General features: G+C 43.8%; 1 protein-coding gene across 3 annotated transcripts; it reads left to right on the forward strand.

Annotated features, from left to right (window-relative positions):
- The first annotated feature begins 1,190 nt into the window (after positions 1–1,190).
- On the forward strand, positions 1,191–14,198 carry GREM1 (gremlin 1, DAN family BMP antagonist). Of its 3 annotated transcripts, none has more exons than XM_066277219.1 (2): positions 1,191–1,395; positions 10,299–14,198. In XM_066277219.1, the coding sequence occupies exon 2, from the start codon at positions 10,300–10,302 to the stop codon at positions 10,852–10,854; it is 555 nt and encodes a 184-aa protein (XP_066133316.1). In that variant the 5' UTR covers positions 1,191–1,395; position 10,299; the 3' UTR covers positions 10,855–14,198. The 3 variants fall into 3 exon arrangements, with proteins under 3 accessions (XP_066133316.1, XP_066133315.1, XP_066133317.1); XM_066277218.1 differs by lacking the exon at positions 1,191–1,395 and adding an exon at positions 1,488–1,983; XM_066277220.1 differs by lacking the exon at positions 1,191–1,395 and adding an exon at positions 3,149–3,249.
- The last annotated feature ends 9,605 nt before the right edge of the window (positions 14,199–23,803 follow it).

The raw sequence follows: 23,803 nt of genomic DNA on the forward strand, positions 1-23,803 counted from the left end.
TATTTTGTTATCTTCGCCAAGTATTTAAATCACCACGGTTTCATAAATACCTTTTGATGGGTTTCATTGTTTTGTTTATTCTGCTTTAGTCAGTGCAGAAACCTTCAAATTTCCTTCTATAACAAACTTTTTTCAAAGCCATCATTTGACCTGTCTGAGGGAGGCGGTCTGCAGACAGACCTTGCAGCCCGGTTGATTTTTGCACGGGCTATAACTTCCACACACAAAACTCACGACCTTCTTTCAGGAAACAGTTTTCAAGCTAAGAGAACAAATGAAAGTGTTCGCCCCTCTTTCGAAAAATACGCTCTTGGTGTGATCGGCTCTGTCCATCGGGTTCTCAGTAATGAATAAAAGCTGTGACATCGGTTTTTTCACTTACGGAAGTTTTGTCTTAAATTTCTGGGAAGTTATTTCCTTGTCTGGAGTTTTGTTCTCCTGATTTATTCCTCTTTAATACGTTACACAAAACCTCCTTCTCCTAGCGACTGTCTCTCCCTTTTTAAAATGGCTTAGGAATGGAAACCTTGACCTTTGAGGGTTCTTTTAGGTTCACTCTTCCCTCTCCCCCGTTATTCCTTTCTGCACAGTCACAGCCGAGGACGGCAGGCCGGGAGAGGAGGGTGTCACGTTGGCGACAGGCTCCTGCTGGCGGCGGCGAGCCCGCCGGGGTTACCGGGGGCGCCGAGGTCAGCGCCTTCGAAGTTGGGGGCCTGGGCAGAGCCGCGGCGACTGCTCAGCCAGAGCATCCCGCCGTCCCGTTCCCTCCACGGGAAAGGATCGCTTCATTTGTCACGATCTCACGGAGATCTTCCTCTTCCCACGGCGGTCTCCGCGACCGAGCCCGTCGCGGGGCGGACGCAGGCGAAGCGGAGTCGGGGAGAGAGCCCAGGCCCGAGGCGGAGGAGGACCGAGGGGCCGGGAGCCGGGGGGATTTCCTCCCCGTGCTTCCCCCTCCAACGGGAGCGGAAAATGTGATTTGCTGTGCATTCCAGGCGCGGTTCCCTGGGGTGACCTCTCCCAGCCGGCCGGGTCGGGGGGGAGCAGACAAAGAGGCGAGGCGGGGGGAGCGGGGACCCCGCGGGGCGGCAGGCGGGGTGCGGGGGGGGGGGGCGGCCCCGCGAGAGGGGGCGGACGGCGGGTCCCCGGCGGCGGCGGCGCCTGGCCAATGGAGAGGCGCGGCCCCGGGCGCCGCGCTCGGCCGCCGGCATTTAAACCGGAGACGGGGCGATGCCCCGCACTCGGTGCGCCCTCCGCGGACCGGGCGACCCAGTGCGCAGCGAGCGCGTTCCTCTCGGCCCGCTGACCCCGCGCCCAGCCCCGGCGGCTCGGGCCGCGGCCGCACACGCGCCACTCGTGGAGAGCGCCGGCTGCGACGACCCGCCGCGTTTACAGGTGAGCGCGGAGGCGCCGGCGCGGTGCGTGTGCGTGTGCGGGTGTGTCTGCGCGCGCGCAGAGGTTGCGGCAAGACTCGTGCGTTCGGCTCGGGGAGGACGCGCCGCCGCGCTCCGTGCGCCCAGGCCGAGGCCCTGCCCTGCGGGTCCCTTGGGTGAACCCTGAAGAGCCGTCGCGGGGTCGGGGCTGCTAGGACCTCACCTTGCGCGGTCTGCAGGGAAAGGCTGGGAAGAGGGTGTCAGGAGCCAGAGATGGCCCGGTGTTCCGTGTCCTCCTCCCGGAGCCCCACGAACGCTCTCTGACGCGAGTGGCAGCTGCGGCGCCCGCTGCGCCCGCACGGCGAGTTCACAGGCCCCGCGGCCGCAGCGCGGGAGAGAGGGCGAGTGAGCGGGAGCAGTGGGCGCCGCAGGGACCCGCAGCTCGGCGGCGGACGGCGGGGCACGTTAAACTGAGAGGGTCCCATGTGTTTGAGGAGGGGCGCTGGGACCGGGCTACGCCTCCGACGGGCGTCGGGGGTCCGGGAATGACCTGGCCGTGGGCTGGAAGGTCGGGAGAACCAGCGACCGGGTCCATTCGCTCATCCTCCAGGTGAGACGGAGACTCGCGCAAGAGCGGAGCGGCGGAGTTCAGCCGCAGCGGTTGCCGGAGGGTCGGGAGTCGGGACACTAGGTCCCGGACACGGACTCCAGAGCCCTGAGTGCTCACACCGCGCACACCCACGTGCTGGCTGCTCACTCGTAGGCGCTCGGTTCCCTGTTTTAGGCTTCTCCACGTTCCACGCGCGCCTCAGCTGTGCCTCGGGCGTCTAGGAGTCGGGCAGCGACAACCCGCCGGGTCCCACTGACGCGGGCACCCCGTCGCTTGCGCCCTAGAGGCCCGGACCTCGTCTCGCTGCGCCTCGCTAGTCACGGACACCGCAGGACCGGCGGCGGGAGGCTGGTCTCCGGCTCCGGGGCCCACGTCCTCTCCTGTCCTCTCCCGCTCCCGGGTCACCCCGCGGATCTCTCCACAGCTCGAGGGGCGAGCCCCGGGGCAGCGGGGCTGTCACTTCATTAGCCGGTGTTATCTGTAGGGTTCGGGCTTGGGAAGAACAGACGCACCCCCGCTCTAGGTTAGCACTGTCTTCGGACCCCAGCTCTTCGTTGGGGGCTCCCCAGCCTGGCGCTTCTCCGCGCGGACTTCAGTGAAGGTCCCGTGTGAGGCGGGCGGTGGGGGTGCAGCCCAGAAGTAACCAAGGTTCCGCAATGTGTCCCTTACTGCGCGCTCATCGCTGGCCTGAACGGGCCCCCGGGTTCAACCTGGTGGCCGCCTTCTGCTCCCCTGCCGACTCCGAATCCCGGCTTTTTAAGACAGAAATATAACCTCAAAGTTAGGGGTTAAAATCTCTTCTTAAAACATGGTACAAGGGCAGAGGCGACCATTGGTAAGTAATTGGATCTCTTGCTGGAAAGAGCAAGATCTTAGCGGTGCGCTAGTCTATTTATGTTTGCCTTGGAGACGGTGCCAGGATGAAAGTTGATTAAACTAATCTATTATGTTAAGTGGGTCACCAGGGATTTAAACTGTCCCAGGGACCCCAGAGTAGTGGTTTCCTTCTGGCTGTACACACAAGTTAAATAAATAGCGGAGAAGAGGTTAAGATAACCCCGTCCCAGGGTGAGGAGTCTTCTTTCTCCCCAGGGCTTTCCAGCACCCCCTCCTTTTCTTCTTCTTCTTCTTTTTTTTTTTTTTTTGGCTGGGGCGGGAAGGGGGGCATAAGGACTTGAAGGGGTGGATTTTTCAAAGCAATGAGGAGAAGATCTTAAGAAAGCTACAGGTTATCATCTCCTCTCTGGCACACCCAAGTCTACAACAGTAAGTAATTTGACGACTATCACTGGATAAATTGCACTCTCCAATGGTTAACTAATTATTTAAGGGTTCTTTAGATCTGAGTTGCTGTGTGTGTGTGTGTGTGTGTGTGTGTGTGTGTGTGTGTTTTTAACCCCCAGGTCATTTAGAAATGAAAGTCTTTTGTAAACTTTGTAATTTCACAGATTTCCTATTTTCTTAAAAGTCATGTTGAGTGAAATGTTTTGGCAACTCACAATCTGTAGGAAATCCAATTTGGCTAGCAGTCTGTAGGTGAGTGGTTACACAAGGAAGAATAGAAAGCTATTAAGTCCTCACATCTCTGAATGAGAGCTGCTTGCCTGCCTTGTCTTTTAAACTGAAGCCCTCAATCTTAATGTTTAAGTATTAAAAGTGATATAAATCCAAAAAATTTTATGTCACAGACCCCTTTCCCAAGAAATCATTGTCAACAGCAAAACTGTGGAGCACGTCCTAGAATAGACATTGAAGAAGGGGTAAACCTAATCCTTTTATAGAAGGGAAAGTGGGAGGAGGTATGGAAGTGTCCACCAAAAGGCACAGATCAGGCAGGTGTTACCAGCCCATGTCATACATCTGCAAAGAATTTTCTTTCATTTTTAACCTATGCTCTTAGAAATGCAAAGTACAACAGTAATTCCTGGGACAAGGAATTTTCTTCACAGTGCACATGAAGCTACAAAAGAGATAATTATTTGAGTTTATGGTATTCTTCACATCTTATTGCATGAGAAATAAGTCCATGTGTCCCTTGTTAAATACTGTGGTGGGTATCCACAGAATAGTGGTTCAGGACATGTGTTTGGGCGCTAGATAGAACTGGATTCAAACTTTGCTCTCCAATTTGGGAGCTGTGTAACCTTGGACAGATTCCTAACTTTTCTAAGTCTGGTAAAATAAAGACAACACTATCTCATGTTTTGTTATAAAAAAGTAAATGATAAAATTTTCTCAGAATCTAGCATAATACCTGGCCCAGTAAGTGCTTAAAAATATAGGTGACTATTATTGTTCATGATAGTATTGAAAGGTAACATTCTATAGCACCAGTATTTATTATGAGGTGGTTCTGAAATTAAATCCTAAATCCCACTCACGCCAGGACCAACATACATCTTTCACTACAAAGGAGAACTGATAACTTGGCTGTCTCTCCATTGTACGACTCAGTGAACATTTAATATTTATTATTTTGATTATTTCCTGTTGGCCACAAGAATTGTATACATTCATTAACTTGACACACACACAAAATCTTCAGATGAGCTTAGAGCTCCTGAGATACTTAACTACCAAGTGGTCTTCTCCCTGTCTTATGTAATATTGGGCCCCAGCCTGATTTAGCCTGAATAAGGTTCAAAATAGAGAGGCTATGGTTAGGGTACTTGCAGCATGGAGAGAATGAGACTTTATGTTCTACTAGTTTGCCAACCACCAACTTTTCTTTTTGGTTCAACCTGTCTGAAAAAAAAAATCAAGCCAGTATATTCTTAAATTCTCTACTTAATTTGTAAAAGTTGACTGTCATTTTTAAAAGTAAAGGTCAAAATAAAAGTACCCTTTGCCCTTCTCAAAGATTTCATCTTGAGACGTAGGAGTAGATTATTCTAAAATCTGGCCTGCACTTGGAGTATTTGCTGTTAGTTCTATTATTTTTTTATGCTGGGAGAACACTTTGATGCCGTGCCTGTTAAATGTTTTTCTAAAACTATTTATCAGGAGGATTTGATCAGATGGTGAGGCACAGATATCTGGCTTGCTGACCGTTGTCTCTTCACTGTAATTCCCACTCAGCACTACATATAACTGATGACAAGCAGGTTGTTTGCTAAAATGAGAAAGATAATAAGATGAGGGTAGAAAGGAGCTTACCTAAAGTTTCCCAAGGATACCAAGAACATTGGAAAAAGGTTACACATAGCATTTTTATTTTCGATTCCCCAGAATTAGATGATGTATTCATAGTCTTCTGAATACTGGAATAAATCACCATGCACAGGACAGAGGGGGAAGTCTGGTTTATCTTGTGTACAGATGTTTGCTCTTGATCACTAAGGGAAACCTGGAGGAAGGCATTAGCTAGAGAAGACCTGCTTTGAGAGATTTCATTTCCTCCAGGACAAGTGGTTGGAGGGGAAGACAATGATAAAGGGGGAGAAAAGGTAGGGTTGGGATGGGTCTTGTTGGTGGGGACCAGTAGCAGAGAAAGCTCACCATGACAATATGATCACATTACTTGCAGGAGAAATGCATTAAGGAGAAATTGAGGCAGGGTTAAGAGAAGAATATTCCTGTAAGGGAAGATTAAGGGAGGTCTTTGTGGGGTTGTGATGCGCTCTGGATCCACGAGTTGCAGCTTTAATTTAATGATGTGAGTGGGTCATTCCATTTATGCAGCTTACCAAAAAGGTTTGCAGCTTTTGGTTGGACATAAGTGATAATTCCTAGGAACCTAAATGGGGATAAGCATTTGCATTGAGTTTATAATGGGGCACTCTGCTAGGTGTTGATGTGGAAAAGAAAATCCTCAAGGATTTTACATCTTCTTGATTTCCTCCATGTCTAGGATGTTTACAAAGAAAAAATTATTTGGTGGCCATACAAATGGGATTTCAGGAGCAAAACAGTCCTGTATCCTTCAATGAGTCATCAAGACCAGGGCGGTGTGGAGAAATTGGGTGATTGACTTGGTTCCAGTTCTCATTATACTTCTCATCCCCCTCACCCTTACTTATGTGGAGTCCTTCAGAGCACTGTTCTTCTCCAAGAAGCTGCGATCTCTGTTGACTGAGATTCCAGAAGTTGGTTTTCGCTCCTCTCCAAATAACTAGTTAATAAAGTTTAAGAACTTCACAATTAATAAAGTTCAGAAACTCACAATTAGTTCTGAAGCTCTTTGAAGAGCAGGCTTTTTGAACATGAAGAACCATTTCATAATATTTTCCACCTCTAGTAAATCTTATTTTGAGACAAATTTATTTTTCTTATAAAAAAAAAACACAACAGCCTGCCATTCTAGACTCCTTTGGCTTATGGGGTACACATGCTCCCATAGGAAGAGGAAGTCTGTCCAAACAAAAACTGAAAACCACAGTTGACTAATTTGAGATTTACTGCTTTATTGTTGGTTCTTGCCATAATGAATTCAATGGCTTCACTTAGAAAATGAAATTCATAGCACTCCATGTGGGATCAGGTAAAAAGTAGTGAATATTTGGCGTTTTCTTAGAGAAGGGAAGGTTGGTGGTTTTTTTTTTTTAATTTTTTTTTACAGAGACAGAGAGGGATAGATAGGGACAGACAGACAGAAACAGAGAGAGATGAGAAGCATCAATCATCAGTTTTTCGTCATAAACCTTAGTTGTTCATTGATTGCTTTCTCATATGTGCCTTGACCGTGGGGCTACAGCAGACCAAGTAAGCCCTTGCTCAAGCCAGCAACCTTGGGTCCAAGCTGGTGAGCTTTGCTCAAACCAGATGAGCCCGCGCTCAAGCTGGCGACCTTGGGGTCTTGAACCTGGGTCCTCCGCATCCCAGTCCGACGCTCTATCCACTGTGCCACCATCTGGTCAGGCAAGGAAGGCAAGTATTAAGAAGCTCTCTAGACTGGAAGGAGTTTGCTATACTGAGGGTGAGAACAAAAAAATTGTGATTAGCTGAACTGCTCATTGGTGGGTGGGAAAGCATTTAAAATGTAAAGAATGGAAGGTGTAAATCAATGTAGTCAGTAATAATTCATTTAAAAGCACCTACTGTGTGTCAGGCACTGATGAGAGGGTGATAAGTAACCCCTCATGCCTCTCAGAGTAGGTCTTTATTTAATTAGGATGTAAAAATGCCAGGAAGGAAAAGCTGAGTACCAAGAAGGTCCTAAGTTGGTCTGCGTGTCTACAGTTTTAGAAAGAGGTTTGTGAGAGGGGATGGCCTCAGGGCGTGTACCTGTCATCTGCAGTCAACATACATTTTCCATCAGTCTTAGATTTGCCTCTCTGACATGGGTTGTGATGTCTTGCTCTGAGAGGGCTGAATTGTCCTGAAGGGAAGAGGAAAGATTGAGGGTGCAGGCCTAGGGCTAATACGCTGCTCTTTGAAATGGCAGAGACTATTTTAGTTTAGAGCCTGGCCCCGAGCTGAATAAAAAGCAGATACTTGTGAAAGTTTCTCAAATTCGCTGTATAGTATTTGCAGAGGAGACTGAACTGTCGTGGCTCAAGTTATCCTGGTCTCTGGAGAAAATCAGTACTGTTTTATAACTGGACTCTTCTCACGAGTGATTTTTTAAAGACAAAACGAGGAAATTAATTTTTTGTTGTTGTTGAGGCAAAAAGGGCTCTGTTTAAAGAACAGGGATGTTGTAACATAAACTGACAAAAGCCAGGGAGTCTGCAGTCGGAGCAGAGAGCTAAATGTCACATTATCTGCTCCAAATTTGAACTTGCCCCAAAGTATTAGGTTCATGTGGGGAAGATGGTGCCATTTTAGGTTATTTTAAATGTAGAATTTAATTATCTTAATTTGACATTATCATTAGGGTTTCTTGATCTTTACTTCCAGGGGCTGTCCCTTAGAGAATGCAGACTCCACACTGCTTTTTTCTTTGAAAGCAATCACTTTAGCTATTAGTACCCGCATGTACAGTCCTTTGGGGGCTGTGATAAGGTCGTTATCAAATTGCACTTCGCGGCTTCACGGGTAACACTGGTGTTCGGAAGAGACCAGGGAAATGGGTGCTTCACAGCCTTGTCTTTAAGCTAAGAATAACAGTGGTGAGGCCCGGGGTGGCCAGCAGGGCAGGGCAGAGCAGGGCAGGGCAGGGGGAAACATCAGGGTACAGGTCAGACTTGGTGTAGTGGCCTGAGGAGGGAGGCTGCCCCAGTGGAAGAGAAAGTGCTTTCACATTTTAGTAAGTCGTTCTGTACATACCCGTGGTTGCACGTGCTCCAGGCCGTCCTACTCAAAGCGCCGTAGGAAGGAAGGCCCACTGAATCAGACACCCCCCCAGGTGATTGCCTGCGCTCTCAGGTTTGAGAAGATCCGCGCCAGGAGAATCTTAGTCGTGGCTGCATCTCTCTGGCACTCTCCTTTTTAAAACTATACTCCTCCTGCTCATCCTCCCCGTTTTCCTGTGCGAGCCCCTCCTTCCCCGCACACCCTGCTTCTGGAGCTGCCCTGCTGTCTCTGACTTACAGTCTTTACTCCGTTCACTTTTCTCTCTTCATCCTTGCTTTACTCTTTATTATTTTTTTCTGTTAGTTTTCCCTCTGCCTCCCCTCCCTTATTTAATTTTTTTGCCATTATTTTTATATGCCATATCCATTTCTGATCCTAATCTAAATACAAACCCATCCTCAGCGATTTACTGTCATTAAAATAGTCAACATGTCTACAGCATTTATTAATGTGAATATTTGCACATACCTGTTCTCTTGTGGCTTTTTTCTACCTTCTAAATTTTACACACACACACATGTGAATGACATATTTCACATTTGAAGGAGAAAAATGCATATCTTTGTGTAAAGAATGATATAATGAATATCTGTTCTCAGTTTAAAAATGAGAAGAAGTGAGGGGTCCAGGAGTCTTTATGAGTTATGAGATCTTTCTGGTAAAGTAATTCATTCTGTCTGCGGTGCTGTCATACATTTGGTTGGTTCTCAAATTGCTTTCACTTTTACATCAAATTTTATCTGAACAGTCTATCTGGGGAGCTTGAGGTAGGTGTAGCTTTACTTAAATGAAATCATTTATTGACAAGTTAAATGATTTTCCTCAGGTCAGATAGCAAAGTGTTGTCCCAGGGTTTCAGATAAAAACTCAGTAGACTTCTTGTCCAGTGCTCTTTCTGTGAAGAATTCTCCCTCTGTCCCATGCTTCCTGGTCCCCCCACCAGTGTCCTTCCAGGGCTTGTGAACAGCGAACATCTCATAGGCATCCGTCCAACCGAACAAGGCACAGCTCGAAGCACCGAGGCCAGTGAAGGGGAAGGACTGGGAGATTTTCTGGCAGAGGAAGCCCTTGGGCAGTGAGGCTAATTTATCTTTGCTCTACAACAAGACAGAAAATAAGCTTCCCCAAAGAGGTGCAAGGTACTCTGGCATTGAAATAGTAGGAACTTACTAAATATTATTAAATATAAGAATGAATGCAGGTAAATGACCAGAATACAAAATTGGATGTCATTGGTGTCAGAATCCAGGAAGAAAATCAGTGGGAGCACATGTGACAAAGAGAGGAGCTCTGGTCGAGTTCAGATCTTGACTTGTTCAGTGTGTGACCTTGGGCAAGCTACCTCATGGCCTGCTGGTGAGGGAGATGATAGGAATAATAGTACCAATTCATAGAGATATTGGGAAAAGTAGGCGAAGTATATTTACAGAAAATGCTTAACAAGGCCATGATAAAAATGTTAGCTCCTATTCTGTGTACCACTTAACTGCAGGGATAACGGTGGGCAATTTTGTCCATGTGCCAACATCATAGAGTTCACAAACCCAGATAGTCTAGTCTACTGCACCCCTAGGCTATATGGTCTAGCTTATTGCTCCTAGGGTCCGAGCCTGCACGAAACAACATGAAATTAAATCAAGCACAAGAGAAAATGGTGCAAATTAAGACACATGGTAAACACAAGATGTGTGAAGCTGCTTTGCAGCAAAGTTTTTTTCATTAGTAGAAAGAGTATACTCTAAAATAAGATAAAAATACTGTAATAAATGCCTAGTAATCTAGTCGTTTATTATCATTGCCAGTATTGTGTACTGTATTGTATATGCTGTGCTTTTGTATGACTGGCAGCACAATAGGTGTGTTTAAACCAGCATGTCATAAACTTGAGTAATGTATTGTGCTATGACATCACTAGGCAATGGGAATACTTTGGCTCCATTATAACCTTACAGGACCACTCTTTGTATCTGTGGTCTGTCATTGACCAAAATGTTGTTATGCAGTGCATGGCAATATTAATGTTTTAATTCATTAACTTTTCAATTTTTCATGTCTTTTCTCTCTGTGTTTCCTTCCTTTAGCATGAGCCGCACCGCCTACGCAGTGGGAGCCCTGCTTCTCCTCTTGGGGACCCTGCTGCCAGCTGCTGAAGGAAAAAAGAATGGGTCCCAAGGTGCCATTCCCCCGCCAGACAAGGCCCAGCACAATGACTCTGAGCAGACTCAGTCTCCGCAGCAGCCTGGCTCCAGGAACCGGGGGCGGGGCCAAGGGCGAGGCACTGCCATGCCTGGGGAGGAGGTGCTGGAGTCCAGCCAGGAGGCCCTACATGTGACCGAGCGCAAATACCTGAAGCGAGACTGGTGCAAAACCCAGCCACTCAAGCAGACCATCCACGAGGAGGGCTGCAACAGCCGCACCATCATCAACCGCTTCTGCTATGGCCAGTGCAACTCCTTCTACATCCCCAGGCACATCCGCAAGGAGGAAGGCTCCTTCCAGTCCTGCTCCTTCTGCAAGCCCAAGAAATTCACCACCATGATGGTCACACTCAACTGTCCCGAACTACAGCCACCCACCAAGAAGAAGAGGGTGACACGTGTGAAGCAGTGTCGTTGCATCTCCATTGATTTGGATTAAGCCAGGACCCCCCACCGCCTGTCCTAGGGATGCAGCCCCAGACAGGCCCAGAGCCAGACCTAAAACAACCTGATTCAAACTTGGCTTGAACCTAGAGGCAAGAAGACCCACCGGCTGCCTCCTGACAGGCACCTGCTTGTACGTAGTTTGTGTGCATGAGTGAGCATGGGTGCCTGTGGCTGTTCACAGACACCAGGGGAAACAGTCTCCGCCAGAGGGCACTTCCTGTTACCTAAACGAATCGTCTGCCTCCTGCGGAGATGGCACAGAAAGCCCATACCACTCCAGGCACATTCAAAGGGGCTGGGCTGAGCGGTGTTTCTGCCTATGTCTTCCCTGTGCCCTGCTGGGGACAGAACTGCCCCTTAGAGTGAATGTTAGTGGGAGAGGCTACCCTGAGCGCGGGAGACCTGTTTTAGTGCTGTATTCAACTTGGAAAAGTTTTTCAACCTGTGCTTGCTTCCTGCCTTTCTTCTCCCTTCCATAGTCAACCCCTTCTTAGGATCTCAGTGACTATTTCAGCCTATTTGCCACTTACTCAACCATGCATATAAATGTTTCCCATTTTTGGAAGACCCTTCAGATTCTGGGGGAGGTTGGTAGGGACAAGGGCAAGAAGGATAGAGGAGTGAGAGAAGAGAGGGAATGAATATGAGGACCAGTTGGGTCCAGCAAAATTCATTAGGAGACATGCAGGGTCCGGAAGGCCAACCCCCAAATACAGTGAGACTTATGCGTTAGAAAGTTTTTTTCCTGGTATGTAACAGCACCCAAGAGAACAGAGGAGAAATGAAATTGCAAAAAATAAAATCATTCACGTTGGCTGTCACTCTGATTTGCTGAACCGAGCTGGAACCGAGTACTGAACTTAAAGCATAAATACTGACCACTCCTACTTTCAGAACCATGTGAACGAGCACCCCAAACAGCCCCTCCCTGCTTTGCCCCTCCAGTGGACAGTAGATGTAGTTCAGAACCCCTACACAGGGATAGAAAGAGAACCCACATCTCCCAAGCAGAAGGTCCTGATTTCTTTTGCTTGGTTAGAATCACCTCTTTCCCGGCTCAGTGTTTCTGTGCGAAGCTTCCGAAAGCCACAACCCTGTGTTATAAAGCCCCTGCCTCTGCTGAGTGTGCTTGCCAGTGAAGAACCGGCTGAGAGAACTTAGGGCCTGCTCCGTTTAAGCTAGAAGTATATTTGGGGTCTTTTTGTTTTAGTCATTGAGTTTAGTTGAATGACTGGGAGGAGATATGAGGGGATATGACCTCCCCTTCCTCCTTTGTCTCCTAGGGTCTGGGGGAAAGGGCAGGGTAAGAAATCAGAGCATTTGGATTCATTAGCTTCTTCCCTGTTGCTGGTGGGATTCATGTAACATTGTAACTCTTCAGAACCTCCTGGTAGAGGCTGTCCTTTGATTAAACTTGGGCTACTTGCAATACCTACTTAGGATTTATTTAATGGCCAAAGTGTGTGGGTGAACTTTTCTACATTTTGGGTTCACTAACCTGTTCTCTTCAAACCTGAGGTTTTATATGTAAACTGTACCCACCTTCCCTCCTGAACATTTTTTTTGCCCGTATCGTCTTGGCCTCATCAGCCAAGTCATATGTAACATGGGAAATAGATATCGTAGACTTGTGTTTCAGTTGCCTATCAAGGCTCTAGCATTCAAAGACCCATTGCAACTAAAGAGGTGATTTTTCTTTTGTTTTTGTTTAGGTTCAGTGTTCTCCCATCTAACAACTAAACAGGAACTGTACCGTGAGGCAGAAGTTATTTTGAACACCCAAAATATTGGGTTTTATTTTAAAACTTTGGAACTCACTACTGATGATCCTACTATACATAGTCTGTGCATTTTGTATACACTGTATGCCCCTGCCCTAAATCTGTCTATCATCCACATCCTCCAGCAATAAAGCACAGAATGGAGTTAATTAAGCACGCAAATGCTAAGCCCAGAACTCTGAGGGGGCGGGGAGAAGGAGAGAATGGGGAAGGAACTGAAAATGTAAAACCACACTAGAGAGGAAAAGTGATGTTAAGAACCAGCAGACACTGAATTTCTCTTGTTTTAACTCTGCTGCAAGCACACAGTTGTGTTGAAAAGAGATGACTTAAGTTGGCAGCAGTAATATTCTTTTAGTAGCTCATACCACAGTCTTGCATGTAAGTTGAATTTGGCTGAAGAGAATTTCCTCAAACTGAACTTCACTGGAATAATCAGCATAACTGCCCTAAAAACACAGCACCAGCAGAGAGGGAACCCTCTGCTCTCCTTACTGTGCCTGTATTAAGGCTAGCCCAAGTACGGTGTGTCTTCCAACATTTATTGAAAGTGCCGTATCTGTTACATACAGGATTAGAGTCACTGATGATGTAACGATGTGTTTTTTTCATTACTATAGAATTTTTTTTTAAATGGCAAGATCTTTGCTATCTTGATCTTACCTGTTAAAATAATGCCAAACACCAAATATGAATTTTATGATGTTTTTGACATTGTTTTGACATTGAATGAAAACAACGCATGTCCTGCAAGTATTTTTTGTTTGTTTGGTTTGATTTTTGCTATTGTAGTTCTTCAAAGTTCAAAATGTAAGTGAAAAATCTGGAGGAAAGGATAATTTCCACTGTGTGGAATGTGAATAGTTAAACAAAAAGTTATGGTTATTTAATGTAATTATTAATTCAGATCCTTTGGTCACTGTGATTTCAAGCATGATTTTTTCTCCTTTATTTGACTTCATTTGAGTTGAGCAAAGAGGTTGCCACATTGTCTGCTGTCGGAGGCTTTTATCGGGTCTGGGGAACTAAGAGAATCTTGAATATCTGAAAACACAAAGTCAAGACCTGAGCTTTTATTTTATTTTTAATTAAATGTTCCTTAAAGGTTAACATTTCTGAGGCAATATTAAGAATAATTTTAAATGTTATTTTGGAAGACTTATGACATGTGTGTACAAACAAATAGCAGATGATAGTGAATAGTTCACAGGTTCTTTTAAGGAGAAAATCTAAAATGAAAAATGTATGTGCAGAACATTTATAAGTGACAAGTTCATGCTTAAGAGTAAAAGTAGTTCTATTGATTTGTCATTCTCAAGATATTTAATATCAACTGCATTGTGTATTATGTCTGCTTTAATCATTTAAAAACAGCAGAAGATTATATAGATTATGATTGAGGTACTTTGCTGTGAATGAGGATGAGAAGGGATTTGATAGTGTCAGAAAAGTTAATTTGGTTTAAAGCAAAGTTTTATGAATCTGTAACTAGAATGTAATTTCACCCAAATTATGTTCTATATAACCTTTCCTGAAGAGCAATCAATAAATTGAACCTCTTCTCTGTGTGTATGTTTGTGTGTTTAACTGGAAGTGTTCACAGGGAGAGGTGGTGGAAGGAGTCACTTATCCCCCTTCCTGGAGGGAGATAGGAAAACAATTAGATCTCTTGTGACCTCACAGGGAATTTATTTCCTGCACCTAGACCTTCCAGTCCCCACTTGATGTCAATGGGATACCCCGGGCTCTGGCAGTTAGAGGCAGGAGAAGCTGATGTGCAACGGGAAGCACCAACCTCTTCCCCAGAACTAGAAAGAAGAGTTAGAAAGGGGTTATGAGAAGCCTTCAGATAATGGAAGAGTTGTCACAGAAATGATAATAGCTTTATTTCAAGGTGTTCAAGGGAAACATGGTAGAAGGATTTGGGGCTCAATAGAAGGAAAAGCTTTCTAATGATGGGAGTGAGTGAGCAATGCAGTGAGCTGCCATAAAATGGGGACCACCCTGCCCTTGGAAATCATAAACCCCATAAATCAGATATCTTTGTCCAGAAAAGTCACTAAGCAAAGAAACAACAACAGACTGCAGCCACAACAAATCCTTGGCAGGGAAAGAAAAACTTGATTTCAAAAGTTACCGCATTACGTATTTAAAATATCCAGTTTCAGCAAAAAATGACAAGTCATGCAAAGAAACAAGAAAATATGGCCCACATCCAGAAAACAAGTGAACAAAAAACAACTGTGCCTTGGGAAGCCCAGACATAGGACTTATTAGACAAAAATTTAAATCAACTTTTTCAATATTTGAGAGCTAAGGAAAACCATTCTAAAGAACTTAAGAAAAATAAGAGAATGAAATCTCTTCAAATTCTGAATACAAATAGAGAAAGAAAAATTATTTAAAAAAAACAAGTAGAAATTGTGATACTGAAAAGTACAACAAATGAAAATTTTACTAGAGGGGCTGAACAACAGATTAGAGAAGGCAGAAGAAAATTGAGAAACCTTTACCTAGACTAATAAGGGAGTGGGGGGTGAGGAGGAAAAGAAGACTACTAAAATCAGGAATGAAAGAGGGTACATTACTATGGACCTTATAGAGAAAAAAAGTATAATAAGGGAATACTATGAACAACTATGACAAAAATAAGTCAGATGAAATGAACATATTCCTAATGTAACAAAAAGTCTAATTCCATTTTGTCACGTTTGACTCCTAACATCTTTTAAACCTCATTCCTTTCTCTTTCCCTTCTGCTGCACATCTGGGCAAACTGACAACAGGTTCTCCCTTATTTTGTGCGGCTGGGATGATCAAGCCATCCAACGGCCTGTCTGCATGTGAAAGCCCTCATCCCAGCCTTACTGTTCAACCAGCATAAAAACTCTTAGCCGGTCTCCTTTCCCTGCTCTTAGACCAGGTTGGGAGCCCTGCCCAGCTGTCCACAGAAAGCGTTGTATGTGAATAATAGAACTTTTCATACACCCCTGGTGTGTGTATGTGGCATCATCAGTCTTGACATCTGAACCAAGCCTTGCATAAGGGTCCACTCTATTTATGAAGGTGTCTACAACACCTAGAAACATAAAATTACTAGAATCACTCAAGAAAAAAATAGATGTTTAAGTAGATAGTTGAATATTGACTCACTAATGAAGAGATTGAGTTGGCAACAAAAAAATTTCCAAAAAGAAAAGCCCAAGACCAGATGGCTTCACTGGTGAATTAAACCAAATAGTTAAAGAATTAATAACAAGTCTTCACAACCTCTTCCAAAAAAAAAAAAAAAAAAAAGGAAAGAAAACAAAAAACAGAAGAGGAGGGAACACTTTCTTCCCCATCCTATGAGACCAATATTACTCTGCTACTAAAACCAGACAAATACATCACAAAATAAAACTGCAGACAAATATTTCTTATGAATATAGATGTAAAATTTTCAAAAAAAAAATGAGGTAACTGAATTCAGCAATACATAAAAAGGATTATACACCATAACTTTGTGGGATTGCCCCAGGAAAGTAAGGCTGGTTTAATCATCAATCAGTGTAATAATACACCATATTAGTAAAGGACAAAAACCACACAATCATGCGAAAAATCACTTGACAAAATCCAACACCCTTTTGTGATAAAATCACTCAACACACTAAGAATATAAGGGAATTCTGATAAAAGACCTGATAAAAGACATCTATGAAAAACCCACAGCTAACATTACTTCAGGGTGAAAGATTAAAAGCTTTTCCCCTCAGGGTATCTGCTTTCACCACTTTTTTTCAACATTGTACTGAAGGTTCTAGCCAGGGTAGTTAGTCAAGAAAGGAAAAAAGAAGTCATCCAGATTGGAAAGGAAGAAGTAAAACTATTTCTGTTTTCAGATGACATAATCTTGTATGTCGGAAATCCTAAGGAATCCACAAAAGAAGTATGAGAGCTGTCATAGTCCATTCAGGCTACTATAATGAAATATCATAGACCAGGCAGTTTATTGAAAACAAACATTTATTTCTTACAGTTTCAGAGGCTGGAAATCCAAGATCAGGGTGTCAACATGGTCAAGTGAAAATTTGCTGCCAGGTCTGGAGCCTTTTTTATAAGGAATTAATTATTTTTGAGGGTTTTTACCCTCTTGACTTAGGCACCTCCCAAAGGGCCCACCTACTAATGCCATTACCTATGGAGGTTAGGATTTTAACATATGAATTGGGGGAGGGGGAGGACACAAATATTTGGACCATAGCAAGAGCCAATAAATGAGTTTAGCAAGGTCTTCGCAAGATCTAGATACAAAAATTAATTGTATTCTATACAATACCAATGAAACTTAAAACTAAAATTAAGAAAATAATTCTATTTGCAACAACATCAAAAAGAATAAAATGCATAGGAGTAAATTTACATATATATATTAGATTTTATTTATTTTAGAGAGGAGAGAGAGAGAGAGAGAGAGAGAGAGAGAGAAGGGGGAGAAGCAGGAAGTATCGATTCCCATATGTGCCTTGACCAGGCAAGCCCAGGGTTTCGAACTGGCAACCTCAGCATTCCAGGTTGACACTTTATCCATTGCGCCACCACAGGTCAGGTGGAATAAATTTTAAAAAGGAAGTACAAGACTTGTACATAGAAAGCTACAAAACATTGTTAAAAATATTAAACAGCTAAATAAATAGAAATACATTCTGTGTTTATGAATTAGAAGAATGAATATTGCTCTGCAGATTCAACACAATCTCTAGCAAAATCTTCACTGGTTTCTTTGCAGAAATGGACAAGCTAATCCTAACATTTATATGAAAATGCAAGTGACCCAGAATAGCCAAAACAATCTTGGAAAAGAAGTACTAAGTTAGAGGGCTCCCACTTCCCGGTTTCAAAACTTAACAACAAACAATTGTTACAAGGCAAATACCCTTTGAACTCCGTACCATTAAGAATTTTTCCAGCCTCTTTAGAGGTTCTTCTTCTTTTTTTTTTTTTTTTCATTTTTCTGAAGCTGGAAACAGGGAGAGACAGACAGACTCCCGCATGCGCCCGACCGGGATCCACCCGGCACGCCCACCATGGGGCGACGCTCTGCCCACCAGGGGGCGATGCTCTGCCCATCCTGGGCGTCGCCATATTGCGACCAGAGCCACTCTAGCGCCTGAGGCAGAGGCCACAGAGCCATCCCCAGCGCCCGGGCCATCTTTGCTCCAATGGAGCCTTGGCTGCGGGAGGGGAAGAGAGAGACAGAGAGGAAAGCGCGGCGGAGGGGTGGAGAAGCAAATGGGCGCTTCTCCTGTGTGCCCTGGCCGGGAATCGAACCCGGGTCCTCCGCACGCTAGGCCGACGCTCTACCGCTGAGCCAACCGGCCAGGGCTAGAGGTTCTTCTTATGATTTATCTCCATTTTAACCTTTTTCATACTACAATAATAATAACTCTCAATTTTATAGTAATTTCTTTTTTTGCACATAGTTTTTTTTTTTTGGTTTTTTTTTGTTTTTTGTATTTTTCTGAAGCTGGAAACGGGGAGAGACACTCAGACAGACTCCCACACGCGCCCCACCGGGATCCACCCGGCACGCCCACCAGGGGCTACGCTCTGCCCACCAGGGGGCGATGCACTGCCCCTCCAGGGGCGTCGTTCTGCCACAACCAGAGCCACTCTAGCGCCTGGGGCAGAGGCCAAGGAGCCATCCTCAGCGCCCAGGTCATCCTTGCTCCAATGGAGCCTTGGCTGCGGGAGGGGAAGAGAGAGACAGAGAGGAAGGAGGGTTAGGGGTGGAGAAGCAAATGGGCGCTTCTCCCATGTGCCCTGGCCGGGAATTGAACCCGGGTCCCCTGCATGCCAGGCCGACGCTCTACCGTTGAGCCAACCGGCCAGGGCCTGCACATAGTTTTATTACTAAAGTGTAATTCCCTCAACTCAACACTTTAGTTTGATTGCAAGCAGTTGAAGCAAGAAAAGGTAAAGTCCTGAATTAAGGCAACCCTAAACCGTTCCTATGATCCTGATGGTGAGTACCAAGGTATCAGTGTCTACTTCCTCCTGTTGTACCAACAAGTGTACTGGGCAGAAGGTTAAAATAACTGGATATTTCAAAGCATTTTAAACAACTATTTTGTTCTTCATTATTATAATAACAAAGCTTAGATTCTAATGCTCACAAAAGATTCTTGCATCTTCTAGGTTTATGATTAAAATAACTTTTTCTCTTCTGTTTAGCTATCATCAGCACATACAGCATTAGTCCATTAGTCCATTGGAAATGAACTTCAGGGCCTTTCAGACATTCCACAAGTGCCCAGGTGAATTCCTTGAATGTAGGTTAATTACTATGCACAGTGATAGCAGAAGTTAAATGTGGGAAATAAATATCTACTGTTTTTGACTTCTTGCACCTCTTCTCTTTAAATTACTTTTTGTTCCACAGCAACTCCTCCCTCAGTCTATGTGGTGCCATCAGGCTTCTCATTACTGTACCTTGCATTCTTGCTCCCTCTCTAGGGATAGGGGTGGCATTAGGACCACATTGGAAAATGAGAAGACTTGGCCACCATGACTGATTTTAGAAACAGGCTTGAACAACCTGGATGAATAAGAATCTTCCTTAAAATTTGAATATGGAGACCAGGATAAACAAGATCTTTTTCCTGTGCTAGGATCACAAGTTATAATACTCCTACAGACCAAAGTCTGATGACAGCTATCTTTCCCAGGTAAAAGGATGAAATTGTCGGAAGAATGAAGTCTCTACACACAGAAAAATAGAGCCAAAAGATGGACTAAGTATCTTGATGAAAGATCTTTTTCCCCCTGGATGAAGCTATACTGGAAGTCAGGCCAACCTCTGAGTCATCCTGTATTAGTTATATATTGCTTTATAACAAATTCTGCCAAAATTTAGTAGCTTAAAACAGCAAACATTTATTATTTCACACATTTTCTGATAGAGATCTGGGAGTAACTAAATCAGGCAGTTCTGGCTCAGAATCTGTCATGAGTTTGCAGGGCTGCTGATATCTGAAGTCTTGACTGAGGCTGGAGAATACCCTTCTAATATGGCTCATTCACATGGCTGTTGGCTAGAGGCCTCAGTTCCTCTCAACATGGTAACTGGCTTTCTCCACAGTGAGCAATTCAAGGAAAAGCAAGGAGGAAGCCACAGTACCTTTTATGACAGAGTTTCCAAAAATCACACAACAAATGGAATTCCCCTTTATTCCATTTGTTAGAAGCAAGTCACCAAGCTTGCTTATGTTCCAGAGGAGGGTTTTCTTCATTGACTTGAGAAGCATCAATGTGTTGTTTCACTTAGTTGTTCCATTTAGTTGTGCACTCATTGGTTGCTTCTGGTATGGGCTTTGACTGGGGATCGAACTGCGACCTCGGCACACTTATCCTCTGAGCAGCCTGGCCAGAGTCAAGAGTAGGGCTTTTAGGCTTCACCTCTTGAAAGAAGAAGTATCAAAGAACTTGTGGTCATGTTTTAAAATCAACACACTCTTAGTTACATGAATCAATAAATTCAATTTTTTAGCTTAGTTTGTATTTATTGGGTTTCTGTCACTCAGGACCCAAAGAATGTCCTAGTTGTGTCACTAAGAAAGTTTTAGATGTTATTGTTTATTGCTTTTATTGTAGTGAATGGTCTCTTATGATCATGCAGAATGAGCAGTGCTACTTGCATCGTCCTATATCTGTGTCACCTGTGTCACCAAAACTGGTTCTACAGAAGGAAGGAGCTCAGTATATCGCAGAAAGAACTTATCTTCCAGCAGAGCCAGAGCATCTAAAGGGATCTAGAAGTAGATGCTGAAAGGGCAAGAGGCCACACAAAGTAATTCATAAACACAGGGGTGAGAAAAAAACACATTAAAGGCTTATATGAAAAACATCAGTCTCTTGTCCTTTGTCTCTCCACAGTCTCATTCTTTAGGGTCAACACTCTTCAATTATTTTTGCCTGTTTCTTTTGACATTGCTGAAGGTTCGACTGGGGTCAATGCCCAAAATGACTCACTCACATGGCAGCAGTGGACGCTGGCAACAGCTGGACGCTCAGTTTCAAGTGGTCTCTTCACATGTCTCAGGCTTCCGAGAGCACAGTGGTTGAGTTCCAAGAGGAAGTGTTCCAAGAAGAAGAAGATAAAAGCAGTCAGTTTCTTAAGACTGGGCCTGAAACCTACACAGTGTCACTTCCACCATATTTAATTGGTCAAAGCCATCTAAACTTGCCCAGAGTCAAGGGAGTGAATATCCTCACCTCTTGATGAGAGAAGTGTCAAATAATTTGTAGCCATCATTAATCTACCACATCTGACTCACAGGCTGGAGGAAGGGACATGGGAAGTCAGCTGTCCTATATGCAAACATGAACTCAGTCTCCTAGTGTTCAGTTTTGCAGCTCACTGTGACATCTGTCGTCTGCTGCACTCGCCTCCCAGCCCTGACTCTCTTAGGATTCTTAATTCAGTTTGAAGTGCCTTTCATTGTACTGTCAAGGGTCCCTCTTCTGTCTGCCATCTCTGAAACTACTTACTGAAATCAGTCAATTGTCTCTTCTTTTCTAATTCTTTGTCCTTGTATGTTTATACTTGTAAAAGTTCTTACTTTAATTTTCATGGAGTTTCACAAGAAAAAAAGACAGACAAATATATATAGTGTATTTATCTGGGCCCAACAAAAATGTATGCCCATTGTTACTTGATAACAACTTGATTTTGTAGCGTGCTTTAAAATAAAAAATGCACTTTTTGTATGCATCATTTTACTTGATCTTCATTAATTTGGAAAGAAAGGCAGGACAAGCATTTAAATGGTCTTCATTTTAGAAGTGAACAAGCCGAAATCAGAGACATAAAATGATTTTTACAATGTTGTGTGAGTGATTTCCTTCCTTTTAAATCCTCTAGGGAAAGGTTCTGGAATAAAGTCTAAAGATGACAAGGAGAAAACAAAACAAAATCTGTTTGGTTTGGTTTTGTTGGGTTTTTTTAAGGGGAAGATGCAAAACTTTATGGAATTCTGAAAAACTATAATTTGTATAGCATTGGAGCACCCAATTCAGAATTTGGGATTTTTATATAAATGTGCAATCATGGGGGGCGGATCAGGAACTTACTAGTAAGAAAGTGAGAAGACATGGATGACTTAGCTCAGCCTCCTACTTCAGGCCACACTGCTCATCCTCTTCACTTGACCCACATGGTGGGATGTGAGAATTCCCACATCCCTTTGCAGGAGCCCATTTTGGCTGTTCTTATAGTAGTGACTGAGTTTCAAAGAGGAAGACCTATAATGTCCCCCAGGCATACTACAAAGGAAATATAAGCCATCAGATAGTTGGATTTGGATCTGGGCCAGGATAACTCGACTCTCCTTGTGGAAGGTGCCGTGGGATCTACAGTGATGGCAGGTGATGGAAGAAGTGAGTTCCCTCAGCTTTATGTCTTGTCTAAAAGATGATAACCATGCTAATAAATTTAGTGCCACATTCTTTACAGTGTGCTCATCCGACCCTTAAAATAAAGCCATAAACCATAATGGGGTCCATGATGCTTTCAATTATTAGACATTCATTTCTGCTCTCCATTTTTATTTCTCTTCTGCCAAAAGGTGGCTTTATTGATGTGCTTTCAGGAGGCATGGGAGAGGGCAGTGGTTGGATAAAGAAGGCCCAGATTTTAGAACTCTGAGAAAAATTATGTCTATCAAAATAAAACCCAGGTTCCCTAAAGGGAAAAACATAGCATTTTTTGTCATTGTAGCCACAATAAATACATAGCCCTGTCATAACGAACAGAGCCTGTTTGGGAGCTTTCTTAGGTGTTTTCAGAGCCATAAGCTATTTTATGTTATCAATATGCTAATTAAGGAAGCATTAAGTTTTTGTTATGGTAGCTGATAGTTAGGATATGTACAACCCCACCTCTCAGGCTGTTTTGAGAGTAGGAAGGCATCTAGTAAAGAGTTTATGGGATGTGGCACTGAACCCCAGAGAGAGACTGAGTTTGTAAAGAAGAAAGGTAAAAGAGTAGAAGTTGGTGTTAAAGAAGATACGTTATTTGGGTCTCTTGCCCTGATACACAACACGGAAAACAGGACTTTCCAATTGTTCCAAGCAAGGCTGGAAGGATTAATTTCTTTGCTCTTGGTTCTCGCTCTCTCTCTATTTTTTAATTAAGAATTATTTTTCAATTACAGCTGACATTTAATATTGTATTAGTTTTAGGTGTATAGTGTAGTAGTTAGACATTTATATATCTCATGAAATGATCACCATAAGTCTAGTACTGTATACACCTGACACCATACATTGTTATTACAATATTATTGACTTTTCTCCATCTATATTTTATTAAACATTTCAAATCTTCAAAACCTCTTTAGAAACACTGTCAAAATTTGAATGCTAGATCCATACCAAAATCTAACTTCTTTTTTTTTTTTTTTTTTTTACAGAGATAGAGTCAGAGAGAGGGATAGATAGGGACAGACAGACAGGAACAGAGAGAGATGAGAAGAATCAATCATCAGTTTTTTGTTGCGACACCTTAGTTGTTTATTGATTGCTTTCTCATATGTGCCTTGACTGTGGGCCTTCAGCAGACCGAGTAAGCCCTTGCTCAAGCCAGCGACCTTGGGTCCAAGCTGGTGAGCTTTGCTCAAACCAGATGAGCCGCTCAAGCTGGCGACCTCGGGGTCTCAAACCTGGGTCATCCACATCCTAGTCTGATGCTCTATCCACTGTGCCACTGCCTGGTCAGGCCCAAAATCTAACTTCTGATACTCACCCATTATTCAAAGGAAAATGGGTTCTACTCAAAATAGAATAAAAGATATATTAATGTTGATAAAATACTAGATGGAAAAATCTTCATTCAAACTCCCTCCAGAAACTGAAGACTCTCAAATACCCTTCTACTAGAAGACCCTGTCATGCAAAAATGGAAAGTATTCCCATTCATTCTCACTTCTCACCTAAGATTCATTGTATCTGTGAATAACAATCATAACAATCTTTTATCAGCAACAAAATGGCTCATTTAGTGAGAAACAGAGTAAGAATCTGGAAGAGAATCAGGTAGGCGTCTTGGAGAAGATCGTCAGGCTAGGATCTGGCCAAATCTCTTGGTGATTTTTTTTTTAAACTTGGTTGGCAGAGAAA

This window comes from Saccopteryx bilineata, chromosome 4 (assembly GCF_036850765.1).
Source record: "Saccopteryx bilineata isolate mSacBil1 chromosome 4, mSacBil1_pri_phased_curated, whole genome shotgun sequence".
In the NCBI taxonomy this organism is placed as follows: Eukaryota; Metazoa; Chordata; class Mammalia; order Chiroptera; family Emballonuridae; genus Saccopteryx; species Saccopteryx bilineata.

What these genes read in the sequence shown, in the direction of transcription:
- GREM1 (XM_066277218.1), top strand. Translation starts at nt 1,919, where the DNA reads ATGACCTGGCCGTGGGCTGGAAGGTCGGGAGAACCAGCGACCGGGTCC. An exon ending in TCCATTCGCTCATCCTCCAG is followed by an intron (nt 1,984 to 10,298) that starts GTGAGACGGAGA and finishes TCCTTCCTTTAG; the next exon opens with CATGAGCCGCACCGCCTACG.